Source organism: Magnolia sinica, chromosome 15, assembly GCF_029962835.1.
Source record: "Magnolia sinica isolate HGM2019 chromosome 15, MsV1, whole genome shotgun sequence".
NCBI classification, from domain to species: domain Eukaryota; kingdom Viridiplantae; phylum Streptophyta; class Magnoliopsida; order Magnoliales; family Magnoliaceae; genus Magnolia; species Magnolia sinica.
The window spans coordinates 69,781,411-69,802,992 of NC_080587.1; the positions used below are offsets into that span (position 1 = coordinate 69,781,411).

Here is a 21,582-nt window from a genome sequence, read left to right on the forward strand (position 1 = left end):
TCGATCGACCGCGGAAGAAGCAGCTGGGACCGTCGATGAAGAACCTCCTGCCTTGGTTTATATATGTTCGTTACCCAGGTCTGAAAACAAAGATCGGGGTGATCATCACCATCTGCACCTCACATCCAACAATATTCTATGGTTTTCGGTTTGGACGTGGGGCCCGTGGTTCAGTGATCCAGAGTTGTTGATGAACTGCTTTCCTAAATTCTCCTTGGTTGGACAATGATGGCCCATGTGTTGGCCACAAACATACAGTTAGGAAGCAGTACGGAAACTGTCCACATTCAATGGAAAAAATGGCTGAAGAGTTGTGGCCAGCATCCTCCAATCTGGAGGAGTTTTGAGGCATGGTCCATCCAAGGTGGGCCAACACACCAATGGTGTGGATCATTTATGCAACAGGTGGTCAGTGCGCAATTCTGATTTACGTGTGTGTATATCCAAATCTGTCGTGTTATAGAATCATCACAGGAATTGACCTAATCATCCTTGAACCCCATCTCAGCTATAATAAACTGATTAGAACTCACTCAAACAACATCTTGAAAGCTAACTCGATTGGCTTTGAAAAGTGACCAATTTAGTGTCATTCTAACCTTGTTGTATACCCAAAAGGTGGCCCACCAAAGAGTGAAATAAAAATAAAAATAAAGAAACAGGTGACAAATTCCTAACAGCTAATTGCAAAAAAGAAACCCTATGCATTTCATGAGCCCCATATCATATTTTGACCGATCAAATCATCAGGTTTGCCATCAAGCCAAACATAGACAGAGCACTCTTCTAACAGTATTCATTTGCTTAGCGGTACTTGTAATGCTGAATTTCTGGCAAACAACACAAACAGATCTGTTTTCAAAGATAAATGCCCATTTTATTTTATCAAGACAACTCTATTCAGGAATTTGATTTTGAACCCATTTCTGGTTGTTGTCTTTCTTCAAGAATTTCCTTTTGTTTAGAGATAAATATATAGAAATTTTTTCATACTAATACAAAAATCAATCCTCAATGAGTAATACAATAAGCTGAATCCATGTTCAGCATGGTGCCTGCAGCAATCACTGATGAAAGCCTCCATGTTTGCATTCCACCGCTCCCGCCCTTGGTCAGATGATCCATCTTCAAGCCTGCATTCTGGACCCTGGCCATGGCATGTATGGATCCGAAATTTCTAATCTCATGTTCATGGATTGCATTCATCAGGAGGGTGAGATCAGCTAAGAGTTGCATTTCACCATTCGAATCCCGATGGGGATCGATGAATGCTCAGAACTACTAAATTTTAGAGGGCTGACAACTCGACTTCTTGGGTGCAAGGACGGTATGCCACGAATGTGCTGTCATTAGAAAAGGAACCTGGGTTGAAACAGGTGACACCGGTGTACTTGAACGCCTTCTGTTCACTCCGGTCCCCCAACACTATCTGCATCAGAGATGGGAGAAATGTGAGAAACCTTTTATAGCCTGTAACACAGGGCATGCATAGTCCTGATAGGAATAACCATCTGCAGGCACCCTCGCACTTGCCTAGGTGACATGTACAAGCACTATCCATGCCATTCATCATATGGGCAACATCATTTAACTTCTCCAGCCCAAACATCAGGCAGGTCCACTCATCAGGTAGGCCACATATACAGAAAAAGCAATAACCAATTGTCCCCATTCAACATTAATGTGCAGCACAGCTGATGTGTGGGATGGCCTAGTTTTGGGTTAGGGCACATTCACCATCAGCCCTGCCTGATTAAAGGCCAGGATTCCACACATGGGTCACTTTGGCACATATGTGGCACTCATTCAGTGCTAGATTGAAAGAGATGTAGAGAAGATACCGTGTGTGGCGTCGGGTACAATCGCAGGCAGTGATCATAGTTCCAAATAATGGGTTGTATGGTAAGAGGAAGAGGGCAAAGATGACTTTGATGAGTAATGGTAGCAACAAGCTGCAATTAGCGAAATTCACAAACTTCAAAACCCATGTTCAGCATAGGTGGAAGATATATCTTTAAGGAAAAAGGAAATCAACTTACATGCTCAAAAGGATCGCTGGTTTCTTCCTTCGAAGGGGGTATCAAACAAGAGCGGCGCATTCTATAAAGAAGATCTTGCCGGAAAAATACAATTTCTTGGGTATAGAACTTGATTCTGAATCCATCCCAAAAAAAATTCTAGGCCAGTTAATTTCAAGCACTGGTCTTAGTTTCAGGAAAAGCTCCAACATAAAAGAAATTAACAAGACAAAACAAAAGCCAAGACAAAACACAGGTTTAGCTGGCAAAACTATGATCTATATAAATACCAATATGTCCATATCTGAATATAACTCCCTCCCTCCCTCAGGATGAGATGCTATGATTGCCCAACAAAAGTGATTCCTTAGAATCATAAGCAATCCATGATGGGCCCTACAAACAGATGGATCAAATTGTTGATTGGACCTATTTATGTGTAAATGATCTTGACTGTCCAAATTAAAGGCCATTGATCAAATGGTTAAATTTTGTCAAATTGGTGTGATGTTTGCACGGTAGCCCCTGAAATATGCATTGGACCTAATGAACAATCTAGATCCATGGATAAGACTAAGTATCCAAAAGCATCGAGGAGCATTATATCTCATACTATAAGCACTGGATTATTTCTCATGTGTGTGTGTACATACCTATATGGGAAAAGGTTATATGAGGTCGACCTCATGGGAGCTTCCCATGAGGTCAAGCTCTACGGGCCCCACTCTAATATGTATCGGACATCCACACCATCAATTAGATGCACCCTTCCATGGTGGGCCACAGGCCTAAAAATCAGGCCAATCCATAAGTTAAGTGGGCCACACTATAGACAAAAGTTGAGAGTGGATGCCCACCCATTGAAACATTTCTGATTGTTTATAGAACCCACAGAGATGTGGTTCAGACATATAACCCATCCATTGTGCATGTCCCACTTAGACGAGGGGTCATACCAAATTTCAGGCCATTGCAAAACTCAAGTGGGCCCCACCAACTGCTTTTAGATGTTTTAGGCATGATTTTAATGTGGCCCACCTGAGTTTTGGATATGGCTGATTTTTGGGACATCCGGTAACCTAGAAGGGACCCACCAAAAGCACAACATGGATGTCCAAAACACATCACGGTGGGGCCCACAGAGCTTGACCTCATGGGAAGTTCCCATAAGGTCAACCTCATAGAACCTTTTCCCTACATATATACATGTATATATAGTCGCCACCCCTTTTTCAAAGTTACATTAAATATCTCTTCTATCCAGACATTTATTAACATTAATTACTCGAATCAGGAGAACTAGTTGGATGTACACCTAGTTGTGTGAGCATTTCTATATATGTGATGTGCATGTGTGTGTGTGGTTGGGTGGGGAAATTCTAGTGCAAGCATTTTCACCACAACAAGGTGCAAACAGTTGTCGTGGGCCCCATCATCATGTGGTGATGAAAACAACTTCAATCATCATGCACACCTTCCCTTGCTTGGTCATGGGCCGCAAAATTAGGCCAATCAATGACTCAGTTGGGCCACACAAATAGGAACAATTAGGAGGGTATGCCACCCTTGATTCTTGTTGGGCCCCACCCAATTCTCGAAATGGCCTGATGTTTTAGGTGTGCCATCATCTGGGGCAGATGTTTATGGCATACACACAACATGTGTGTAGGGAAATTCTAGTGTAAACGTTTTTGGCACAACATGGTGCAAATGGTTGTCAAGGGTCCCATCATCATGTATTAAATCAATTTCAACCATCATGCACGCCTTCCCCTGTTTCGCCATGGGCCAAAAACTAGGCCAATCAATGACTCAGGTGGGTCACACGAGTAGGAACAATTAGGAGGGTATGCCACCCTTGACTCTTGTTGGGGCCCATCCAAGCCTAGAAATGGCCTAACTTTTTTAGGTGTGCCATCATCTGGGGCAGATGTTTCAAATCAATGGAATGGATGGCATATAGGCAACATGGTGGGCGATCTACGAGAATAAAGGCTGGGCGTCCACTCTTGTCAAATGGCATAAGCTATACCGTGCAACCCAAGGGGGTTGTGCACATATGCAATCGCATAATCACATATGCAGTTGCCCACAAATTCAACACATGTTGGACCTCATGGTGGGCTTTGGGCATGCATCATAAAGAGATAAAGTGCTCAATAACTTAGTTATCAACTCTTAGTAGATCTCTTATCAATCGAATAAAGCAAAATAGCAACAAATGAATCTAGAAAGATTCTCCGAAAATGTAATGGCCTAAAAATAGCTGATGCAAATCCAGAGAATCATCTCCTAAGATCTTCAAAAATAAGCAAAATCTTCAACTAGAATCATCCAAAAATAGCAACCATAAACCCCGATTCTTTTAAACCCAGAAGTTGACAACAAGCAGCCCACAAATTCAACCCATGTTGGGCATCATGATGCACCTTGGGTATGCATCATATGGAGATTGAGTGCCTGATAACTAACTTTAGTATCAACTCTCAGCAGAAGATCCTTTACCATTTCATTTTTCAGCTTACTTCCATGTTATTATTGTGTACTTTATGACAATCATGATAAGCAAGCAGCTTGTTGATTGAATAAAAAGAGTAAGGAGTAGGTGTTTAACCTGCAAGGATTACTTGAGAAGATGGCAGTGGGAACGTGCTTTTGTAGCTCTTCTGTTAGATATTTTGGTAAGGCACACCTTGGAAGAACAGTTGATGGGCCTGCACATGGCAAAAGACAAGCTTAAAATTTTCACAAATTCCAGCAAAAAATTGAGTCAGAATGCGATGTCTTTGATTTAAAATGCTCGATGAGATCATGAGAACTTTATTAAGAAAAGCACCAAAAAGCACACGAAGCTACAACGTGATCAAAGGAGAAAAATTACATCCACCAAGGGCCTTAGAACTAGACACCCATCTCACCACATTTAATTTTGCCCAACTGAAGACACGTTGCTCCGAGGCACTTATTTTGAAAGTACCACCTACTCCTCTCCCCACACTACCCACAAGACTGCCAACAAAATCATCTCCCACACCGCCTTATGATCTTTCCTGGTCCCTCCACCGTGCCAAGCCAAAAACAAGTCATCAATAGTGCTCCACATTGCTCATGAGACATTGAAGATGTCAAGGAACCGACCCCAAATTTTATGCAAAAAGGATAATGAATAAAGAGATGATCTATCAATTCCGCATTTCTTCCTCCCAACTAATCATGCAAAAGCCACAACCCTCGGAGGAACATTACAGAACCAAATCTTGGACATGCAAAGTTTATCCTCTCCTACCTTGGTGGGACAAAAAGCAACTTGCAGAAGGATTTGATAGAAAAATAACCTGTCTTATCCTTCCTCCAAACCACCATGTCCCTTTTCCCTAACGATGAGGCACATTCTTGAAGCCTTCTCTGAAGCCTAACAAACTCGTTGACTTCCTCATCCAACAAGTTCCTACAGCAAGTGGGAGCCCAAACAACATCTCCACAGAGAAAGGCGATGAGCAACTAGAATGTCTGTCTGGGGAAAGGCAAACTAAACATAGAAACTTGTTGCTGAGCGAAATTAACCCCAACTACAAATCCTCCCAAAAGCAAACTTTCTCCCCATTGCCAATAGAAAAGCTTATCCCTTCCCTAAAAGTGCACTCCAATCTGGACATTGTGTTCTACATTCCTAACGCCCTATATAAGGACCAGCTAACCCACCATCCCCTTTCCTAACATCCATACTTGCAAGCAATAACCTCCCCCACAATTTTCTTCTTCCATCCCAAACCTCCACAATCACTTACCAAGAAGTGCTAGATTCATCATTCCAAGATCTTGCACCTCTTCCCATTTTAAAAGATGGAATTTGTTCTTCGCTTTCGAGCCACGCCACAAGAATACCCACCTCAACCTTCAAGTCTATCCAAAACATTTGTAGGAAATCTAAAGGACATAAAGTACACCAGCATATCAGACATTGTTGCAGCTTTACTTAGCATAAGCCAGCTACCCAAGGATAAGTACTGACTCATCCACCATGAAAGCTTCCTTTAAACTCTTTCCACTACCTTGTCCCAAAGGCGGGTCAAGGTAGGTCAAAGTAAAGGACCCAGCCCTACACTCAAAAACCTCCACTAGTCTCCCCAACTTGTCATTGGACATGTGAATGCCCAAAAGTTCACATTTCATAATGTTGACCTTCAACCATGAAACCACTTCAAAGCACCTGAAGATGAGAGGGTGTTGTCAGCAAATTAAAGATGAGAGATTTGAAAATAGACAGTTTCTAGCCTAAACCCTTGAATAAGGCCAACTTCTTGCCCTCCAAGTAACATTTTGCTCAACGCCTCAGCCACCACCATAAAGAGAAATAGGGAAAACAAATCCCCTTGTTGGATGCCTCTTGAGGATCTTAAAAAGCCTTTAAAGGACCCATTGACAAGAATAGGAAACTAGGCCAACTGAAGGCAATCTTGGACACACCCTCTCCACTTTCGCTTGCACCCCAACGACCCAACATATGATCAAGAAACACCCAATTGACATGATCATAGGCCTTCTTGATTTCCAGCTTGCAAACAATGCCCTTCTTTCCTATGCCGAGAGTCTACACACTCCGGTTGTAATGCATCAGAATGTGGATAACATCCTGATACTGAAATTGTGATTAGATCACTACACTTGAAGTATGGATCAGTGTTTCAAATAGCGCCCGTAGCGTACACTACGTAGCGTAGCGTGGCCGTAGCGCTACGTAGCGTCCCAAATAGCGTAAATCCCCTGTAGCGCACGCTACAAGGGTCGTAACGTACGCTACAGCTACGTAGCGCGTAGCGTCCGTAGCGTAAGCTACAATCTATTTTTTTACTATTTTAGTTTTTTTATTATTTTTTCACGTTTTCTTTGTTTCTAATGTTGAGCAATGTGACACTTGTATTGTACTTGATACTTTTAACCCATGGGATTTTTATTTCTTTTCATAATTGTGACTTGTGGTTTCAATTAGACATTATTAATTAAAGTGGTTTACTTAGGAAGTTGTTGATGTGATAATTATTTGATTTAGCTTATATATGTGGATTGGCTTTTGATAAATGATAACTAATAACTTTTTTGAACATGCTTATAATTGATAAAATGAATCATCTTTTAGGCATTTTTATATTTTCCCCCCCTTTTTTTCCACTATTTATTATATTTATCCTATTTTTAAATTAAAAAATAGAAATATTGTGTAGCTTACGCTACACGCTACGTATTTACGCTACACGCTATAGAGGGCTGAGCGCTACGCATCACGCTACCGCTATTTAAAACACTGGTATGGATGTATGACCAAGTGTCCTGGAGGGGGGTGAATAGGACTTTTAAAAAACTATAATCCTACTAACAATAAATTCTACCAATTCAAGTCTAGCTAAGCAAGATTATCAAGAAATCATCTATATTCATTTTCTAAGATAGTGAGAGATCAAGGCACTGCATTTCATCAAACATATATTGTGCATAAGTAAACATTTCAGCAATCAATCCATATGAACAAGAATAATCAATCACAAACACAACAATATATAGTGATTCAGCTATGTGCCTACTCCACGCCCGACTGATGCACTCCCCCTTAGAGTATGCTAGATTTTCACTATCAAATGGTTTTAAATCAGGTTAACCATTAACCTTCACAACCTACACAAGGGTAACAAATTCTACACAAGGACTCAACGTATTCTCCCGTCGGAGGCCTATGAAGGTCTTAGTAAGTTTGTGAGATAACCTCTGAATCCCAGTCCTACACAAGGAAAAGTTTTCAGGATCTCTAGACTCTAATGACTTACTTGTAAGTAGGTGAGCCCCATTTCTAACACATGCTGAAGATGACCATCCTTGTTGATCGAGCATCTTCAGCTCCCTTGATCGGCAACATCTGTAGATGCTCTAATACAAGTCGCTGGTGTTGGGTCAAGCTATTTTATGGAATCTTCTCTATTAAATGTTGGTCTTTAAGTGAATAAGAGATTCCAGATTAATCATTCAAAGGATTCCAACTTAATAATTTGCCATTAAAAGTGTTCCTTAAAGGATACTTGAATGGTGGAGTTCATTCTTCAATCCAATCTATTGATTTAACAATGATTGCATTTAAGAAAGGATTGAAGGATGAACTCCCATGAGAAAATGAATTTAAGATGGTAGGTAGATCTTTTATAGCAATAACTCTCTTAAATCTCTCTTTTTCTCACAAGGAACATAAGAAGCAACTATCTTCAAATAGGCAATGAAGTTCAAACGGTATAAGTCTATTAGGGTTCGATGTCATCGAAGTTTCCTTTGATGACTCAAACGGACTTTGATGTCATCGAGATTTTCTACCGAAAGTACTTGAGGCTTGCTTGGAGAGTTTATGGGATTCGAAATTCGATGTCACCGAGCCTACTTCGATGTCATCGAAGTTTGAATTTCGATGGCATCGAATGGAGTTCAATTGCATCGAATAATCCATGATTTTCTTCACAAACTCTCTGGACAGATTGGTCCCAATTTTGATATCATCGAAGTTTAAACTTCGAGGTCATTGAATGCAATTTGATTACATTGAGTAATTCGTGATTTTCGTATTGAGCTTGTTGGACATTTGGTGCCTATTTTTCGATATCATCAAATTTTGAATTTCGATGACATCGAGAAATTCTCCAGACATGTGGTTTGGTTGCTGGACATATTTGGGCACTTTTTTGATGTCATCGAACAAAGTTTGATGTTATTGAAACTTGAGTTTTGATGTCATCGAATCAGTGTTCGATGTCATCGTCAGTTGTAGAAAACTTGTAAATTTTTCGTATGCTCATGTAACTTGATTTTCTGTTCTCTAATCTTCCAAGGATGTTTTCCTAGTTGATTTTGGGATAGATTAGAACATTTTTTTAAGGGGATTATTACCTGAGGTGTTTTAGTCATGGGATGTGAGGTTTAGTTTTCCTTTGAAAATCATTGAACACGTCCATTTTATTGAGTCTTCAGCTTGTAGTTTTCACGTGGGGCTCACTAGACTCTATGACACAACCATCACGTTAATTGACAAACAAGGGCATTTTCAGATGCGTCTAGCACAGACACGTTGGTTCTATGTTTCAGCGATCCCGACCATTGATGGACCTCATCATGGATGCAAAATACCCAGATTGGAAGATTCCAACCCTTCAATCACTGATTAACAAATGGATGGTTAAGAAAATAAAGTAATGATCAAGAGAAAAGGCTAAAGATTGGATGGCTAGTATCTTTCAGTTTGGAAGAGTTTTAGGTCATCCCCCGTGAATTGTGGTGCCCATTAGATCAATGGTCTGGAGCAATGTTCGAAATATTGGTATCACATTACGTATCGCATCCTTGGGATACAAGCACATATCGGTTATCGCACAAGATATATCGTTTATATTGGGTAATTTATCACACTTTTTGGGAAACATGGAAAAACATTAGGAAAATTGTTGAATTTTTCAATGAAACTTCAGGGATTGTTAAAAAAGACCTTAATACACACTTTAAATCATAACATCTCAAAAAAGAAGTGTGCATAAGAGGTTTCCTTTGTATAGGGTCCTAGGCTATGCGTTATCTAACTGAACTAATGCAACTATATTCAAATAGAATGAATGACATTTAGAGTGTATGTGATGATCATTTCATCAAACACTCCAAAAAACTTCAAACTCAATCTCAATTGACAGTTGGTTTAAGGGAAATTTCGAGAAAATAATAATAATTTTTTATTAAGTTTTAAATTAAAAAAACAAATTTTATTAATTTTTAAAATTGAAAAATCATGATGATTGCTTTTGCGTGCATCCTTAGGGAATAGTCTCGCCTCAAATATGGGGCGAGGAAACCCTGTGTTATTAAAAAAAAAAATGAATTTTATTTTCAAAAAATTGACAAGGACTTGACAAATCAGTAGATCAACCCTCATATATGCTTGATTTAATTTTTGGAGTGCAACATTGCAAGCAATTTGGGAGAAATTGGAGAATTTCGAATTTTTCCCAAATTAAACTGCCTATGCTCAAATTTCAAAATTAGAGTGTATTTGATGATCATTTCATCAAATACTCCTAAATACTTCAAAATTAGTCGCAATTGATAGCTGGTTGAAGGAAAATTTTGGAAAATACAATAAAAATGAAGAACATGAAAAATCGATGGATATCGAAATCAAAGCACCAACTTCATGATTTTTCATGCAAACATGAAGAACCAATGGATTTATAACCATTTGACACTGATTTTAACATAATTTCGACCAAAAAAAAAAAAGGATAAAAAATTGAAGACGCTCACCAGATCGAACATGTGGAATATACCGGCATTACCTGTGCGTTTCGTATAGCACAAGTGGGATACAAGATATATCGTGGGGTATATTAGCCGATATCGTCGATAATTAAAACATTGGTCGGGAGTACTAAACCATAGCCTTGTTGTATCCACTATCCACTAGGTGTGTAAGGACATTATTCATATCCTCATGCATCAGGACCTAACAATTCCTCCTAGAAAAATATGCATTCGACTGAAACCATTGGTGATTTCAGCCCATGCACTCAAAATGAAGGCCATCAGATGAGGGGACTGCTCTTTTCAGAAGATGAATCAATATGTTTGACTAGTTATCAAGCGAAGAGGAAATTTCACGCCTCCACAGCTTTAATATAAGAACACTTGGCTAATACCTGCATCATCAGGACCTGGAATAAACAGAAATCGGCTTTGCTCTTTCAACCGCGGATGGGCTCCTATCATTTCCCCGAGCTTTCCAAACTGCAATCTGCATGTCATGAGTGTTAATCTTTTATAAAACCGACACATCACATATCCAACTTTTGAGTAGCAAAAAGAGGTTTTCTAATTCCTCACCAGTTTATAGTACAGGCACAATATGTGTGGCTGCACGTACCACATGGCACATCCAAGCAGTCCATCTGTCCATTGGGCCCCATCATTTTGATTCCCCCAGCCCAAAAATAAGGTCAGTCCACCCAGCAGGCGGGGCGGTCTTACAGTAAGAATGGACCATGAAAAATCTTGGCCAAGTTTTTCTACCCACCACCTACTTGATTCGCACGTTGCATGGCCCACATAATGGACAGCTTGGGAATCGCACATGTGCCGGCCTCTAGAGGCACTTGGTATACGCATGTGGATTTAGCTAATCTCTAGGATAAAAATGAGTCTCACATTAGGATCTTACATAAGAGGGCTCTCACCTGAGACTTGAGAAATAGTTGAAGGCCAGGTTACAGGGGCGAGAGCAGAAATTTCCCATCAAAACAAACAGAGAAGGCACAACCTCCACGGTCTCATAACCATCCAAGACAGCAGCTAGCTTTGCCATGGTCTTCTCTACGAATAAAACAGTGTCAGTAAATTGCGGCTATGCAAACAATAATCACACGTCAAGAAATAGAAATTAGGAAATTATACCTCTTCATTGTCTAGCCAAACATCAGAGAGAATGACAAACATGTCATTGATTGCCTTCTTTTCCAATCCTGCAAGTCTGAGCTATTTGGAAGTTAAAATGGAAAATCACCACCATCAATTTTCAGTCACTCCAAACCTTTGATGATTGAACTAACAAATGATTGATTGACTGTGTTTTATAAATAAGGGTGTGCTTGAGGATACAGTTTCTTCTGATGACAGAGAACCGCCACCAAAGAAGTCAAGTCCGACAAGGAGTGCAAGAGAGGAATCCCTATCCTCTAATGGGGGAAACCCACATGTATTTACCTACACGGTAATCAAAAGATAGTTTTATTCCTTCAGTTTGAATAAGTGAAGGCAAAGAGGCAATGCCAGCACATAAAATGATTCGCCATACTTATCTACAAAACCAATTTGATACTCTCTTCAAAAGCTCTAAACTAGAACTGGAACCCAAGTTGCCACTCCAACTCTAACAGTCCAACTTCCCCAACGAACTCCCAAGAGACTATTCAGATTCCTCATTAGTTTGCTTTTCCTCTCTATTAGATTTCCCGTCGAAATGGAAGTGTAGCCTCTGTTTCTGTTCCATGTATATCTCTAGATATGTGCCAATCTATTGCAGAAAATGTAAAGGATAGCCATGATGCACACATTATCTTATGTAAGTGTGCATGTGTCATTTTTTATGAAATTTGGCTGATCAGTTGTAGATAACACGTTGTATGCACCGGAGCAGCCAGTGGTCCATGGTTATGAAGTACAGGAATGTCATTATTCTGGTTTTCAATGCAAAGTGCATCAAGACTAAGTCATTACATTTAAAAGAACTTTTCAGCATGAATAAAAGGATTAAGTTCCTTGGATGCTTCACATATTCTCTGAGAAACCAAAAGATAAGAATGTGAATAGAAATATAAAGAACCTGACCTGGAAAATGCCATTGGGGAGCAGCTCGCCTTCTGCCACAATTACGGTGTTCTCCACAAAGAATCCCGAAGTGATCTTGTGTTAAGCGTCAAAGATGACAATCATATCAATTCTTTTCTAACAACCTAGCTACCAGATTTGGCATTTAATGTAAGCAAAGGAAATGTTGGAGTCCAGATAACTTGTTTCCAACAACCATGATTCCCTGTAGTCACCTTAGGTAATAACCTATGTGTTATAGATTATTCAATAGACATGTTTGTTAGTTAAGCTGAACCAAAAGGAAACAAGACAATATAAGTCAAAATGAATATTATATAAATAAAATAACCATGTTTAAGAGCCGCATTTTTTTCTTTGGCACACAATGTCCTGAATTAGATAGCCATAGGGGGGTTGGCAATTTAGGTGACATTGGTTTAACTGTCAGCTTGTAATTGCCTTTATTCACACCTTCAACATTCAAGCCTGCTACTGTCACTCGTTTCTTACTATGCCATATTTCCTCGACAAATTATTCTAAAGAATATGAACCAATAGCGGGCCACCATGATCATGGCCTCTGCTCAGCAGCATAGAACCAGTCCATTACACAGTTTTGCACTAAGGGTTGCTATAATTTATCTTTGAAATGATGAATATTACTGTAAATATTGCGTGTAGAATCGTATTAAAAAATTAGGCCATAATTTTTGGTTGCCAAAATAGTTATCCAATCACAAATGGCCCATGATCTGACAAAAAAACATAGGGGTTAAGTGATACAAGTAACTTTGATACAGATCATATACCAAATTCCAATAGTGGGATAAATATTCTAAAAGACCATGAGAAGACAGAATGGTCCTATGGCATGACACCTGCCAGTAAAAGAAATAATATATATATATATATATATATATATATATATATATAGAGAGAGAGAGAGAGAGAGAGAGAGAATTACCCAATAGTAAAGATGACATACCATTGCACTGAATAAAATAATATAAATGGTTGCTTTTTTCCAGAAGGAAAGCAAGACCACTTACATAAGAAAGAACGAATTCAGTTGAGTTGGGCGGTGGTGTAAACTGATTTAGATAAGAATATCATACAAGACACACCAGAAGTCAACTTTGTGCCTGTAGATACAGCTGTGAGGAAAGCTCTAAAAACTCATCACAAGAGTTCGGAATATTTCCAACTAAACAAACAAAATTTCAAGAGGCCAGATCCAATACGAAGCTTTGGACATTACCTTAATCTAAAAAAGTGTGTCAAAGTGCATCTAAGTGCATCTAAATACAGTTTGCAAGCATGTCTAAGCTCATCTAAGTGCAATGCACAGAAGTGTGTCAAAGTGCATCTAAGTGCATCTAAATACAGTTTGCAAGCATGTCTAAGCTCATCTAAGTGCAATGCACAGAAATGCACTTAGACGCGCTCAAACACACTTTGACCCACATTGTTCATTAAGCTTAACGTACAAAGCTTTGTATTGGAACCAGCTCAAAATTCAAATTGCATAGTTCATTATACTTTTTAAAAATGTATGACATTCCATGGGTCCTTACTCATGCCTCAGTGGTAGACTCACAAGAGTTTCAGCACGAGGTCATGGGTTCAAGTATCCATTGTGGTGAAATCCCACTGAGGTGTAACGTGTGAGTGCGTGGGTGTGTGTGGGGTGTGAGCGCATGTGGAAAAAAAAAAATGTATGCCGTTCCACATACCATGTAATTTTCATCATATATGAGAGTGCTTTTTTTCTGAAGAACCATGTAGGAGCATGTTCGAGCAAATTCATAAGTAACCAATCATTCACATGAAAAACAGGAACCCAAACAGCATCGAGGATATTGCATTGGACAAATTGACTGGTACTGCTGCAGTTAGATCTTCTAAGAAGAAATGACCATCTTCCAATTGAGATATCACCCCCATGATCCATCTCCTCCCTGTGCATCCGATCAGAGATTGAATGGGAGTTATCTGCAGCCAAAAAAAATAAAATTGGCAACATTACCTATACCACTAAAATAATTTCAAAGATCATCGCTTCCATGGCTTTATTATTTCAGATAAGATGCAGATGATCGTTCAGGAAAGAAAAAAAAAAAAACTTGAACAGAAATATACAGCCATGTAGACATGGCAAATATTGAATAAGATGCAAACTCATGTGTACAATGGGAGAAGAAAACAGAATGCGACAATATTAAATTTAGCATTTTAAAAAGAGGAAACATGTGTCTTACAGTGTTCCATGAATTGTGCACTAGAAAATTTCTACTATACACTTGGTACTTGTGTACAGTGAAGGCAGTTGAGTTGATGGGGCATTGTGTAGATGGGCCAAAGCCCAAAAGGCCAGACAATTGGACCATGGTATCCACCTGTTCATTATCCTGAAAAGGGGCAATGTAACTCCAAAAATGTGCAATTGTCCATAATCAACAGGCAAACCTCGCATAAACTGGATGGTCATAGTTGTCCAACTGCCACTGTTTGTGTCCTATGGTTCATCCACATGAGGGTCTAGCATATGAACAGTTCTGATCACCTCATGAGCATACATGTTCATTGCATGTGACATGGAACATCACTTCATAGAGCCACGAAGCCCAGGCATCATTGATAGCCTTTTAAAATACGGGTACAGCCAGCAGTGTAAATACGACTAAGGTGCAGTAAAACAGTAAAGAAACCAGAAGGGCATTTGAGACTAACCTCACAGTTTCCAGAATGAGTCATTTCAGCATCAAATGCAGGTTTAGAAAAATGACGATCACGAGATAGCCTCTGAAGCAACAACTGAAATCTGTCCCGGTACAAAGCAGCTTTTGCGCTTGCTTCACCATGAATTGGTAGCTTCCCTGTGTGCCTAAAGTTAAGCATCATGATGGTTGTTTAAGACATACAAGCAAGTCTTAGTAGACTCATTTAGAAGTGTTTGACCTAAATCTAATATAGAAAGCTGATAATGTTATCGGTCTGCAACATAAACATGTGATAATGCTGATAGTGCCCACAAGGCACTCTACTTTTAACTACACTTTTAGAAGATTCTGAGGCACACCCATCTAGAGTGGGGCCCATCAGATCATCAGTCTGTATCATCAAGCCATGGTCTCACAGAACCAACAGCTAGACTGTGTTTATAGTTCACCACCGTTTTAAAATGGTGGCAACTCATCCACCCTACATGTGACATACATGTAGGAAGATCCTGATTGTCCAAATTGTGGGCCTCATTGTTGATAGGCTACAGCCCAAATACCACAGTACCACTCTAATTGGACAATCTCTTTTATCCTTCTATTTGGACAAAGTTTGTTGTTATCCTTCTAATTGAATACTCTAACCATCTAATTAGTCACCTTGAATTTGAATTGTCCAATTGATAGCCACGTATTGGATGGTTAGGATTTACTAGACTGTAATTTCGAGATAGAGCCCTAATCCAATACAAAGCTTTGGACATTAAGCTTCACATACAACATGCATCTAAGTATGCTTAAGCACATCTAAGTGAATTTTAAGTGTCAAAGTGCATCTAAGTCCATCTAAATCTATACACTTACATGTACTCAGATGCACTTACGAATTGTATTGAAATATAGATCCACTTGGACACACTTTTGCACATTAAGCTTACCTTGCAAAGCTTTGTATTGGATCCAGCCTCTACAACATATGCTCCATCTGGAATCCACCACTGACCACTTTCTTTTCAACTGATGGCCATAAATTGGATGGTACGATTGTTTGGACGGTTGATTTTCAAGATATGCTCTAGGATGCCAGCAGAAAAGGGAGAAGATTAAAAACGTCTATCAGAGATGGAAGGTTCAAGTAGTGACACTCCAAGAGACGAAGATGCAAGCAATTGATAGGAAGCTGATGGATTTTTGGTTGGGGATTATGGTGGCCTGGGATACAAGAGTTTGGTTGAAAGAGGATTGGCGGGGGTTCACTCTTTTTCCGTCTCGGTGGTCCTGCGAGGTGTCGTGAATGGGTTCCATTGGTGCTTTTCTCTGGTCTATGGTCTGAATCTGGCCGCAAGAAGACAAGACTTCCAGTTTGAGCTCAATTCAGTTCCTAGTAGGTTTGACCTACCTTCGTGGATTGGTGGGGATTTCAATGAGAAATCTAGTGGAGGGGAAATCACTCAAAGCATGCGGGACTTCTCCGATTGGGTTAAGCCTGCAGGAGCTGATTGATCTAACAATGATCAACAGTAAATTTCCGTGGTCAAATGTTTAGGATTGTCTAATCATGCCCTAATTAGATCGTTTCTTGGTATCGGCTGACTGGGAGGAGAAATTTCCGTTGGCTTCTTTGAGAGGCTTTTGAGAAAAACTTTTGATCACTACCTTATCATGTTGGATGGTGTGGTGAAGAGCTGGGACCCAAAACCTTTGTTCGAGCTCACACAACTGGAAATGGAGGGTTTCTCAGATCAAATTAAGGATTGGTGGAGGTCCTTTGAAGCGGAAGGCTATGCTAGTTTCAAATTGAGTCAGAAGTTAACGCTTTGAAAAGCCACAATCCTAACATGGAAAAGGAAGGTGTTGGGAAGTCAGGAGAATGAGTTAGGTGGGATTATAACAAGGAGTAGTCGCTGAACTCAAAGGCGGAAGATATGGAGCTTTCGGAGGATCAAAAAAATCCTTAGACAAAAATATCGCAAGACTACTCAAATTAGCTAGAGGAAGAGATGAAATGGAGGCAAAGGTTGAGGCAACCTGGCTTAAAGAAGGGGACAAAAATATGAATTTTTTTCCACTGCAATGCGAGTGCGCAGCAAGAAGCAACAAGTTTGGAAGTGTGGCGGTGGATGGTAGAAAAGTTGAAGAGAAGAAGCAGGTGTGCGACGAGGTGGTCAACTACTACAAATCCCTTCTCACTAATGATGGGTAGGAGAGACGCTATTGATGACTTGAGGGCCTTTCCGACATCGAGGCTACCTCTTCGGAGAAACCATTTTGAGAAGATGAAATCAAGGTAGCTGACTCAATGGGGTGAGAAAACGAATCGGGTCCAAACGGCTTCCCATCAGCCTTCTCCCAAGATTTTGAGAGGTGATGAAGAGCGATGTCATGGGCTTTATGGCAAAGTTTCACGAGAGGAGTCATCTAACGACGGAGTTGGGAGCTTCCTTCACTACTATTATCCCAAAGGTGTCCGAGGCAAATAGCTTGAAGCACATTAGGCTGGTCAACCTAAACTAATATAAGATTCTTGCAAAAATGGTAGCGCTTAGATTTAAGGCACGTTCATTGGAGGCAAGCAGCTTTTGGATAGTGCGTTGATAGCTGACAAGTGCATTGACTCCCGATACAAGAAGGGTGTGAAAGGATTAGTGTGCAAATTGGGCATGGAGTCATAGAGAAGGCGTACAATCATGTCAATTGAAAATTCTTGAACTATTTGTTGAATCAAATGGGATGTGGGTTGAAGCGGAAGGGTTAGATGAGGGAGTGTATCCAGTCATACAAATTTTCAATTTTAAATAATGGTTCCCCTAAAGGGTTCTTCAGTTCATCGAGGGGTGTTCGGTAAGGGGATCCCCCTCCCCTTTTTTATTTGTTGTGGTGGCAAAAGCTCTAAGAAAAATGTTAGCCACAGGTTAAGATGCAAACATCATTTGTGGTTTCAGGCCCAGCAAGGCAAGCGCTCCAATCTCCAGTTCACCAACGATACTATGCTTTTTTGTGAAGCAAGTGAAACTATGGTGGACAAGTTAAGAATTATTATTTTATGCTTTGAAGTGGTCACATGTTTGAAGATAAATATTGCAAAAAAAAGTGAAATGCTGGGGATGCATATGACCAATAAGGAAATCGAACAGATGGCAACGATCCTCTGATGTCGAGTGGGGGCTTTTCCTTCCGCTTATCTAGGGCTCCACCTTTGTATTGGAAAGCCGGCAAAAAACTTATGGGATGCGATGGTGGAGAGGTTTTCAAGGAAGCTCTCTAACTGGAAATCTCGATACCTCTTGTTTGGTGGTCGAATCACCCTTACTAAAACATCATTGTCAAATCTTCCAATTTCACGTCCCTATTCAACTACCCAAAATAAGTTTTAACAAGCTTGAAAAGGCTAAGACACATTTTTTTTATGGCATGAAACACACGATGGGAAAAGGTTCCACCTTGTAGGGTGGAAAAATGAGTGTAGACCTTATGAGGAGGGAGGGGTTGGCATAAGGGATTTGGAAAAGATGAACTTAGCTCTTCTAGCAATAATAATTTAATCATTTCCTATATGAGAACTGATCACTTACGGACACCTGTACCACTATTTGTGTTACCAGACTTTTCTAGCCACAAGATGCATTAAGGGTGGAGAGAAAAATTAATTGTTCTGTTAATACATCTTGTGGCTAGAAAAAACCCTGAATGGAAAATAGCAGTGCAAGCACCTATAGATGATCAATTCTCTTCCTATATATCGAAATAATAATTGTAATTCAATTCAATGGTGAAATGCAGACATAAGCGCAGCCTTAATTCCCAATCCAAATGTTAAAACCTCAAATTGGCTATCAAAATGAATAAACTAAGTTACAAACTCCGCACTAATGGTAACAACTAGCTGAAAGCAAATCGTGGGTGGAAACTTACTCGTAAAAGACCTTCTTGATAGGATCATAGCAATATTTAGGAATTAGAAAGGAGTCTATTATGCGAAGTGCAGACCGGTTGCTGGAGCTGGTACTTGTCTCTACTGCAGCTTCAGCTTCGAGTAGAAGGCTGACAACACGGTGGATGGATTCCTTGTCCAGGATAGAAGATTTAACTGCCATTCGGAAGTCGGAAGATGGATGAAAACCCAAAACCAAATCAAATGAAAAAGGAGGAGAGTTATGCAATATAAAATGACAGTGGTGGTGATATTATCTATTTGGTGCAAGGCATTGATGCTTATCGGGTGCTACCACAAAAATAAAATTGAACATGAATAGGAACAGCCAATGATCCAGATGGTTTAATTTGTGGGTCCCGCCTGTGGATTGGCTGCGGTAGAGAATCATCACTAGCGAAGCATCTTAATGGTCTTTTACTGGAAAAGAATATTGGTCAGCGATCACCATTGGAACGAGAAGAGGTCTGCCAATGGATTGGACCGCGTTGTTCAATCTGTGGAAAGACCATGCCTACCAAATGGGACAATCCTGACCATTCGATCATTGGCCTGCAAATAGACACTTGCGATAAAATGCATCAACTGAAAGAAGGCCAAGTTTTTAAATGGCAAGGATCAATCAATCTGGGAAATATTCACAAATTTATGGTCCATCCAAGAAAAAGCCCATGCTCCATACGGTTCAATGCGTGGGTCCCACTGATATATCAGCTGCGGTAGAGAAATATCTCCAGCGAAGCATCTTAACGGTCTGATGGTGACCAGTGAATGGATGATAGAAAAGAATATTGGCAATGGTCATCATCAGAATGAGAAAAGGTCCACCAACTAGATTGGGTTGGATTGGCCAATCTGTGAAAAGCCCATCCCTCCAAAACCTACCAGATAGGACAATCTTGAACATTCAATCCTTGACCTACAAATAGATACTCGAGAAAAAAAATGCATCTACAGAAAGACGGCCAAAACTTTGAATGGCTGGGATCAGCCAATCTGGGAAATTCACAGAGCGTGGTCTATCCATAGTGGAGCCACCAGACTAATGTGCCTCCTACGGACTGGCATCTATATATGATAGGGCGATCTGTGCAATGCAAGTACGAGATCCGTGCCACTCATCGGACGGACCCTGCCATGAACATGAGTGGTCCGAAAATCAGGTTCGACCAGTCATCAGGTAGGGGCCATACATGCTTGACAAAAATGGACGGTCATGAAAAATAAAGATGATCACCAGTCCTTATACGTGTGTGGCCCACCTGACAAGTCGGCGGACGTGATTTCCAGGCTAGGGCAGGCGGATCGCCACACTATTTCTCGATGTGATGTATGAATGAATGTATGGATGGATGGATGCATGTAATGTGTATGATGAAATTACGGGATTCCTTTTCGATCTCGTCGAGGAGGAGATCGAGGGCTTCGTCTTCAGCGTCTTCGAATCGGGTGAGGAATGAGAGAATCTCTTCCAAAGCTTCTACTTTCAGTGCATATCCCCTTATCTTGAACTTCCGTTGCACCTTCTTCCTTGTTCCTGCTCCCATCTCTCTCTCTCTCTCTCTCTCTCTCTCTCTCTCTCTCTGTTTTCCCGCTTTCTCGCTTGTGGAAATGGCGGGAAAGAAGTAGGGAGAAGAACGTTGTTTGCATAGGACGCACGTGTAATTACTCGCGTGAGATAGACTAGGTCTTCGAGGAACACGTGCAAAAATTTTATGCGTGTGAAATATCCTTTCCGTTTATCTGGTAGGGTTCGCTGTAAGCATTCTCTGAATAGAAAAATCAGACGGTTCATTCCTTATATAGGCCACACATGTGTTCTGAATACGGACCGTTGCAGTTCCTCGCAGTGCATTTTAGATAGGAGCTGATCATATGCATCGTTACTTGATGAATGTTCTGGATCTTTCCCAGGTGATCCATGTTCTTCTTGGGGACGCAAAGGTTTTGGATCAAGCCGATCATTGTGTTTTCCCTTCATCCACATCCAGGTGTGTGTAACCTAATCAACAGGTTGGATGGTAAAAAAAATTACAGTGGCTCTAGGAAGGCTCTAATGGTGACCATTCAATCATCATTGTTTTCCTGTGGTGTGGTCCACCTTAGATTTAGATCTGTCTCATTTCATTCGATCATTGCTAAAATGAGATGCTAAAATGGATGGACGGAGTGGATTAAACACATGCAACATGGTGGAGCCCACAGCACCGACTGGTCATTACCGGTCGGAGTCCCCGTATCCAGGCCCACCACAGCAGGATACTGGTTTAGGTATACTGGGCCTTTAATCTGTGGGTAGGAGCTGACGTAGGGTCATTGGCCACCATGGATTTGAGGGGATTTCAAATCCCCTTGTTCATCGGCGGCATAAAATAACTAGGGTTTCAAAGAAGGGTTTGAAATCCTGTAATAGCTTAGATTACATCTAAAATCCTTTCAAAAGTTGCATGAGTAACATGTGTGTCACCAAACCATTATTCTATTGGGCACATGGCCACTAATGATATCCCAGGACAACTAGATTATCAATTGCATC

The 21,582-nt window shown here is 40.4% G+C and overlaps 1 protein-coding gene across 1 annotated transcript; it reads right to left on the reverse strand.

The window, feature by feature from the left end:
- Window positions 1-907: 907 nt before the first annotated feature.
- Window positions 908-20,645, reverse strand: LOC131227652 (DNA polymerase epsilon subunit B). The gene is made up of 13 exons (XM_058223453.1): window positions 20,431-20,645; window positions 19,028-19,202; window positions 15,126-15,279; window positions 14,255-14,387; window positions 12,414-12,490; window positions 11,685-11,789; window positions 11,481-11,561; window positions 11,264-11,394; window positions 10,730-10,824; window positions 4,633-4,732; window positions 2,040-2,154; window positions 1,842-1,952; window positions 908-1,429 (listed from the first exon to the last, which is right to left on the reverse strand). The coding sequence occupies exons 1-13, from the start codon at window positions 20,591-20,593 to the stop codon at window positions 1,289-1,291; spliced, it is 1,581 nt and encodes a 526-aa protein (XP_058079436.1). The 5' UTR covers window positions 20,594-20,645; the 3' UTR covers window positions 908-1,288.
- Between the last annotated feature and the right edge of the window lie 937 nt (window positions 20,646-21,582).